Source organism: Gossypium raimondii, chromosome 10, assembly GCF_025698545.1.
Source record: "Gossypium raimondii isolate GPD5lz chromosome 10, ASM2569854v1, whole genome shotgun sequence".
NCBI lineage: Eukaryota > Viridiplantae > Streptophyta > Magnoliopsida > Malvales > Malvaceae > Gossypium > Gossypium raimondii.
Genome location: NC_068574.1, coordinates 59,302,157 through 59,310,697, shown reverse-complemented (window position 1 = coordinate 59,310,697; position 8,541 = coordinate 59,302,157). Strand labels below are relative to the sequence as shown.

Genomic DNA, 8,541 nt, shown 5'->3' with positions numbered 1-8,541 from the left:
AATTTTAAATTTCAAAACATCAAAATTAATTAAATAAATTGTTGTATTTTTTATCTCTTAATAATGTCAACCGATTTGTTACTATAATATCGAAATTAATTAATTCAATCTCTTTTAAAATTTTAAAATTTATTTTATGCTTTCAAATTATCCTTAATGAAATACAATTTTATTTATGTTAATTTTTTGGTGACCAAAATGAAAGTAACTTGGAAGTTGGGTGATTAAAAGGAAAGTTTAAACATGATGTGGATATGATTTGATGTGTACAGTTAGTTGCTGTTACTCTTTCATATTATTTTATTTTTAAAATATAATTATTTTTATTTAATAATTAATAATTATTTATTAAAATTTTGAACAAAGATCTTGACATATTTTTAAAATATTTAAGATTTAAATGATATAAACAATATAAAAAATATAAAAACTAGAAAATATTAAATAGGATCGGTGGTTGAACCAGTGTTTTTAAACTAAAAAACTTCTTTTTTTCTTCTTTCTTGAACTCCTTGGGTTGTCAAGCAATGTTTTTAAATAGGATCGTGGTTGAACCAGTTAGGTCATTGGTTCATTGGTCCGATTGATCCAACTAATTTAATTAAAAATATTAAAATTAAAAAAAAAACAATTTAAACGGTTCATATCGATTCATAATTTTACTTGTTCAAAGTCACTTTTTAGATCGATAACTCATCTAATTTTCAGTCCAATATATCTGGCTGGCAGTCCAATTCAATTATCATTGTTGCCAAGCAAAATTGATGAAAACACTTGCATGTACATTCTTGGGAAAGGTCTACTACATGTATTTTAACATGCAATGTTACATTAGTATTAGTTTCAAACATTCTTAGGCACTATGAAAGAAAATGGGAGCTGCACTTTCCAAGTTGCATAGTTCAGCAAATTGACAGGTGATTAACAATGTTCATCTTTTATTTTTGGGGTTTGATTTGATTTAAAGATAGGACATAAAGCTAACCATTTTCCTCTTGAAATGGCCTTTGCTATTGTTTTTCCAGGTAAAGAATGTAGACACCTTCTATATCATTCATGTTATACATAATTTGATTATCCAAATTTGTTCATGAGTTGCGTGACTCGTTTGGTCTCGTTAATCGAGTAGGAAACAGAGAAAGTAAAAGTGAAATTAGGGTTCATGCATATGTTATATTTGGGTAAGATTTTGACAAGCTGAGTGAATTTGTGTTGGGTGAGGCAAAGGAATATAACTAGTGGAGGGAAAGAAAGTGGAGATAATTCATAATTCCATATCTAAAAGAAAATTTCATGTTGTCATAATCCCTACCCAATTTGGAAATATGTCAAAATCTTTAGGTGGTATTTAGTGAAAGATACATCAATTACGTGCATGAGTCATCAATTTTATTTTTTTAATTAAAGTATCTTTTGTGTTCGTTCTATAGTTTTGAAGGTTAATATTTTCAAAGTTTAGGTTGTCCACCCTAATAATATTATCTCTAATATTTCAACCCAATTCTTTCTCTAAATCATTGTGTCTGTTTTTTTAAAAAGATGTTATCAGATTTGAAATGATATTTTATAATAAATTAAAAATAAAAAGATGTAAAGATAAACATCACTAAGACAATAGCCGAGGAGATCGTTTTCGAAGTATCCAAACATTTCTTCTTCTTTTTTTTTTTGCCTTAGAAAAGGAAAACAAAAATTTATGGGTTATCAGTTTCCACTATTTCCATTGAGAAAAAGAAAGGAAAAAGCAATTCCCTTCACTTTGAGATGACAGTTAAAAATGGAAAATTTCAAAATCAATACAGAATTTCGGAAAAGAATAATTCTGCAACTCAAATTCTTTCATTCAAATTTCAATTTGTTCTTCTGTTATTGCAACACATTTTTTAAGTGAAAATTTCAGCGACGCTATTACTAGTAACACTTTTCATTTAATTATTGCATTCTACCAGGGGATGGGGGTGTTGAGTAACGAGATTGAGTCTTAGCTCAATTGATATTAGTTTTGTTGCCAGTGCATAAGTTCGAGTGTAATAAAGCGCATTATCCTCCTATTTAAGGGTTGGGAGAAGTTATGAACAGTTCCAGGCATGGTATCAAAAAGAGCAGATATGATAACAACTTAAACTTGAAATTCAACTCAAAATTTGAAAGAATTTGGATAAAATATTAGGGTTTTTATATAGTATATAATTTATATCATATAAAATTAAATCTTTAATAATATATAATTCCATCATGTACACATTAAAAGGCTTGTGAGGTTGTGTATGTTTAAAATTTTTGTAAAAGAAAACACGTATTACGTTATTAAGTAATTAATTAAAAAATGATTTTTGTGTAATTCTTTTAAAAGTATGGGTGGGCTTAAAATAGAATTAGGTTAATCATTCACAAATATAGACGGTTTGGGAAAATTTTGAGAAACATATTTCGGGTCGGGTATGGGTCAAAATTTAGAAAACATTAAGTATGTTAATGTCATACGCATCTCGTGTTGAGGTGACCCTGCTCCTTTATTTTGTTGTGCAAAAGTAAATGGTTTAATTTAGCTTTGATCCTTTATTACGAAACAATTTGCTATGTAATTCCTTTATTTAATTTGACATAATTTGATCCTCTTATTATTATAGTGTTATTAGTTAGTCCAAATTGTTCACAGAATTAACTATTTTAATTAACGTGCTGATGTGACATAAGTTCATTAGGTTAAGTTGTTTGAATTAAAAAAAAATTCTTAATAATTTGTTGACATATAGTTTTTTTAGAAAAAAAATTAGGTCAACACTTTAATGAGAATAATTAATGGTGCTAACAATTTGGATTAACTAATAATATTAGTCAAATTAAAGTGCAAGGACTAAATTAAAACTTTTGCAGAATAAAAAGACCAAAAATGAATTAGAATATTTACTTTCCAATGCCAAGAAAAAAAAGGGGATGGGTGAACATGACTAGACTTGTTCGAAGATCGGGTAGCCCACTCGACTTGATGGGCCCAATTTAAATTGAAAATTTAAGCTTTTTATTTCAGGATGAATCTAGAAGAATCTAACATGAGAGAAAGATAGAGGGAAAATAAAGGACTATTTTGGTGGTTATTCCGAAAGGAGAAGGCCTTCGGTGGTCGTGAGTTCACGTTGACGACGGTTCTTTGTGATTTAGTTTATGTTAATCTTTTTGTACCAAAAAAGGAGAGAGTGAGACGAGTTTAGATGGGAAAAATTTGGACTAATTGATAAGAGGTCACTCTATTTTTTGTCAAAAAGTCAATAATGTGTGACGTGGTACCTCCTGATTGATCAGCATGCCATATCAACAAAAAAAATTAACGGTGTTATTGTCATAAACAGAATTAAAGTATAAGTACCAAAATGAACAAATTAAAAATACACGTACCACATTGACAATTTTATTAAAGTATAAAGGTAAATCTTTGTCATTATCTCAACTTTATTTCTCATAGAAAACTTGAAGTCCCATGGTCCAATATACAAGCCCAAGTGAAACCCTAATCTCTTACTTGACCCAAAAGTCTTAAGACTTTAATTTCATGAGCCCAAATTCTCTTTATGGCTGCTGATTTAGTCCTTGTAGAGCATCCAAGCTAACCTATAGAAACAGTGCAAGTTTTGGTTTTTGGTTTCTTTTGTCTTCTACATAGGATTCCTTGCAAGTTCATGCATCTCCATGTTTGGTCTAATTCCTACAAAAGTTAACTCTTAACAAGTTGTTGATTTGAGTTCTACATTCGAATATGTGTATAAGAATATACATAAAAAAGTATTTACACATATTCGTATTAAATATATACCCATATATGAACATCATATTCAAGTCTTAGTAGCATAGGTTAAGGTATTTTGCTCTGGTTTATGTTGGAAAAAGTAGGAAACTTTATAAATTTTCATTTCTTTGTTCATCTGCATGAACTTTCTTAACATGGAACATCATACAATTACAACACAGAGTTGTTTTTATTTAGGAAACCCAAAATCATAACATACATAAAACTACCACATCATGCATGGTACAAAATTTTTCCCATGTGGAAACATATGGTTCTTTATATGAAGAAGAACCAATTTTCCTTAGTTTAAAACCATGAATTCAGAGAATTGGGATTTCCCAATTTGAAGGAATCCCAGTGTTTCCCATGCATGGATAGTCTATAAGGTCTCCGAATTCGAGTCCTTCGAAGCTTATTTCATAAGGGTTTTCATGGATATTAGAGAGAAACTTTGAGTCTTCCACCCATTTGAATGAATGTTGAGCTGAATCTTCTTCACACAATTGACTATGAACAACTTGATTACCAGTTATAGATCCTTGTAGGTTGAGCAAGGTAGCTTGTTCATCTTGATAGTAGAGTGTGTTCATGGTTTCATCAATGGAACCAAATTGTACCGCTTCAATGGGAACCTCAACAGCATGATTTGCCATTTGGTTAATGAGAGTTTCAATCTCTTCTTGTAGGCCAGCAACCTGCAAAAAGTGGTGATGGAAGTGATCAATGCATGATTTCATGCCCGGAGAAGTTTGTAATGTTAGTTAACAAATGAAACCTGTTGTTGAAGGGCAAAGATATGAGCAACGCAACCGTAAATCGGGTCTCGGATTCGAGCCAGTGCTTCGTAAGCTATAGTGATGGCCGCGTCACTTCGGTTATGTATCGGTAAGTGTAATAACAGCTTCGAAGCATTGCTAGCACCAAACACTTTATGCACCGCAGCGAAGTGATTTGCAGCCTCATCATAACAAAAATAAGGTGCAAAAACACATTCATTAGTGCATTTTCTCCTCAAGAATTTGCATGCTCCACATGAACATCCAAGCCCTGTCATGTTCCCAAGCTTGTTTAAGAGGGTTATGAGATTTTGGTCTTTATAACCATCATTTTAAAAGGTTTGGAACTTGTCTTTTGTTAAGTCCAAGGGATATTATTCATATTATTATCAAACTTTAGTTTAAAATGGTTGTGCTTTTTGGGTCCCCATAGTGGCCTACATTGTCATTTCTTATATTTGGAAAGGTTTCTTATTTTATGCATTGTAAGGGCTTTTCATTCATAAAGATTCTTCACAAATAGGGCTATAACTCTAATGGAAGAATCAATCATCATTATGATTAGTTGGGGCTCTAGGGATAATTGAGTGATAATTAAAAGTGTTATATTATTGAAGAATGTCATCATGTAAACAAAGTACATGGTTTTATATGATTGTTCATGAAAAAGTTTTATTCTTTCAATCTTGCATATTTTTGAACATACCCATGATCCTTGTATGTCAATACAAGCTCCAAAAGATTGAGAAGACAACTCTTTGTCTGAAAACATCTAAACTTGATTGGTTTGTTCAATGAGAACAATAATGTTTATAGTTCATTTAATCTCCATTGTGACATAGTAAGTTATGTACTCATTTCCAAATCTAGAAATCAGTGTCCTTGTTCTCTTTTGAACCAATTGCAAAACTCAAAAATCAAATCATGTGGTGCAAGTAGTTTGGTAGTGTCAATTCAAATGGCAACCTGTCATTTTTGTTTTTAGGGTTTGGGTCTAATCATCTCTTTTTGTGATCTTTTACGGTGCAACCTCTCAAATTGGTTTAGTGCATGCAACATCAAAATAATCCCTTATTTTGTTTGATCATCAAATTCGATATCGGTGTCAATTAAAAATTTAGAATATAAATCTTTTAATTCTTTACCTGGTTTAATCGATCAAGATCAATAGAATTAATTGGCTTGGATTTTATACTATGTTCTTTATACTTTACTCAAAGGCTTACTAAAAGTTTTAAGAGGGTTCGGGCAAAAACATTAGTCTCAACAAACGGGGTTGGGGCAAAAAAATAAGCCTGTTTAAAATATGGGCTAGGCTCAAGCTCAGACTCAAACATTCAAAATCCAAGCTTAGATCGGCCCTTTTTTATGTTTTTAAAATAATAAATTATGTTATTTTTATATATGATTTAATTTATAACACATAAAAATTAAATCTATAGTAATATATAATACTATAATGTATATATTAAAAAAATATTAAGATGCCTATATATAAAATTAAATAAATAAAAATATATAAAATAACTAATTTTTAAAAGAATATGGGTAGACCTAAAACGAGCTTAAGTTAACTATTTACAAAAGCGAACAGATTTGGACAATATTTTAAACCATAATTTTAGTTGAACCGAACTTAAACAAATATAAAATGTATTAATGTTATACTTAGATTCCGCTTGAGTCCGATTCAACCCGTGATATTTTTAAATAGGAATATGCTTGAATGCACAAAATAGTAATACTATTTTACCTGTGAATCTATCCTTTTCATGGAAGATGGGAACAGGCTTCAATCACTCCATGGTTTCTTCTCATGCATGAAGAAATAATGATGAGTTCATGGAAAAAAAAAATTACCTTTTAACCTCTTTTCAGTAAAACAAAAACGAAGTTCCATTGCGATAATGAGAACAAAATTACATTCCTTTTTATATGCATAAATTCCTAGCTTAGGGGTTGGATGTAGGCTACAAGTCATTTGTCAGGATATGGCTAATTCCCAATAATTATGCAATTTTTAATGCATTTATCAAAGCTTGGTCTGTGTTCCTTACTCCATTATTATGCTTATCAAAGCTTGGTCTGTGTTCCTTACTCCATTATTATGCTTATTTTATTATTTACATTTAATCAGGTTGTGTTGTTTGCCACTTAATAATGGTGGTAATAACACATTTCTAATTGTGAATTTTCTTCTCAACTATTTTTATTATAGTAATATGATAAATTAATTTCTGTATTATTAAATGAATTAATTTAATCTTAATATTATTAAAAATATTTAAATAAAATTAAATTAGATCTATTTATGGATCAGGTCGGGTCTTATCAAAATTTTAGGCCCGTTTACTAAGCTCAGGCTCGACCTAAAAAATGGGCTTAAAATTTTGCCCAAACTTGTCCCGGATAAAAAGCTAAAACCCGAGCCTGGCTCGACCCACTCGAATTAATTTTTTAATATTATTTTTTATATAATTTTTTATAAAAATATAATACATCAAAAATACTAAAAACATTAAAACAAATGTTTCTCAACAAATTAAAAATAAATTAAAATATATATTTCTACTTAAATAACACTAATACAGGAATAACTTAACAAGCAAATGCCTCTAACATAGTAACAAAATTAACAATAAAATAATAGTTATACAATATCCAAAGAATAACAACAAAATAATAATAACATAATAGTGAAATGGTAGCAAAACAATGAGAAAATAACAAGAAAATATCAAATTTTTTTTTGTCTTTTTGCTAATTCGGGTTAGGCCAAATCCGGGCAAAAAAAGCCTTATCCAATGCTCGGCCCCTTTTTTTAAACGGGCATTATTTTTTTGCCCAAACCCATTTTTTGAACTTATGTTTTTACCCAAACCCTCCCACTCTTTGGGCAAGTCAGGTGGCCTGACCCATGGACATGTCTAGGTTAAATTTAAATAAGGTTAATATTTACGGTTTAACATAATTAATATTTTTAAAGTTTTTATAATTCTATAAATGAAATATTTTGTTTGGAGTTGAACTGTAATCAGAAAAAAAAAAAAGAAAAATGTTTTTATAGTGTAAATGTCAGTTCCATTATAATTTGGACTTATTTAATTCTTTTTAATAATATAAAAATTAAATTAAATTATTTAATAATACATGGACTAATTTAATCTAGTACCTGTAATACACAGACCTCCCAAATAATTTAACCCATTTCTAATAAGAGTTTGAAAAGTCATATATATGACTATCAGTCACATTTAATTTGTTATTGGTAAGTGCTTCAGATTCAACTTTTGCTTATCAATTAAAGGCTCTTGAGAAGTGAAAAAAAGGAGAAAGGTAGGCAGACAAAATGCTGTTTGCTAGTGACATTCATTCCCCACCCTTTTATTCTGTCTTTTCAGACAATGATTCGGGTTTCCATATGAGTATGTGTTCGAAACAGGTATGTTGTGTTCTATTATACATGTGTAGATAGAGTAAAGGATTGTATACTTGCATCTTCATACCCTTTTCTCGAATATGAATATTGATTATAAATACTTGAAGAAAAATGAAAATGGGGATTGTGTTTTTGGTGCAAATGAAATGGAACTTATGCATGAGATGGTGGAAATGGCTTTCGAGTTTAACGATGATAGTGTCTTTCTTTATCATGGATTCAATTATTCAGTTATCAAAGTTTCTTCGTTTCTTTCCATCTGGAAATGCTAGTCTGCTATAGCCTTTGGCCTTCCAATGCTAAATTCTCGTATTGGAAGTGTCACATTCCCCAACTGTACTTTTTTAAGTTTTAACAGTCACAAGATTATCCCAACTTATCTCCATTTTCATCCGAATTTTTAGCTGTCTGCAACTCAGTTTTTTTTACTGTGAAATCTTGAACAATGGGTCTTAACTTGGATAAGGGTTTTCATATTATATTCTTGGTCGGTTTACGTGACCACCTAGCACGATTGGATTTTAACATCTGCATCCATT

The 8,541-nt window shown here is 30.1% G+C and overlaps 1 protein-coding gene across 1 annotated transcript; it reads right to left on the bottom strand.

The window, feature by feature from the left end:
- Positions 1 to 3,950: 3,950 nt before the first annotated feature.
- Positions 3,951 to 4,842, bottom strand: LOC105775903 (LOB domain-containing protein 33). Its single transcript, XM_012598397.2, has 2 exons — positions 4,563 to 4,842; positions 3,951 to 4,482 (listed from the first exon to the last, which is right to left on the bottom strand). Exons 1-2 carry the CDS (start codon positions 4,839 to 4,841, stop codon positions 4,108 to 4,110), a joined length of 654 nt encoding a protein of 217 aa, XP_012453851.1. The 5' UTR covers position 4,842; the 3' UTR covers positions 3,951 to 4,107.
- Between the last annotated feature and the right edge of the window lie 3,699 nt (positions 4,843 to 8,541).

Coding starts and splice junctions, on each gene's coding strand:
- LOC105775903 (XM_012598397.2), bottom strand. CDS start 4,841: ATGACAGGGCTTGGATGTTCATGTGGAGCATGCAAATTCTTGAGGAGA. Junction 4,483..4,562: donor TCTTTGCCCTTCAACAACAG/GTTTCATTTGTT, acceptor CACTTTTTGCAG/GTTGCTGGCCTACAAGAAGA.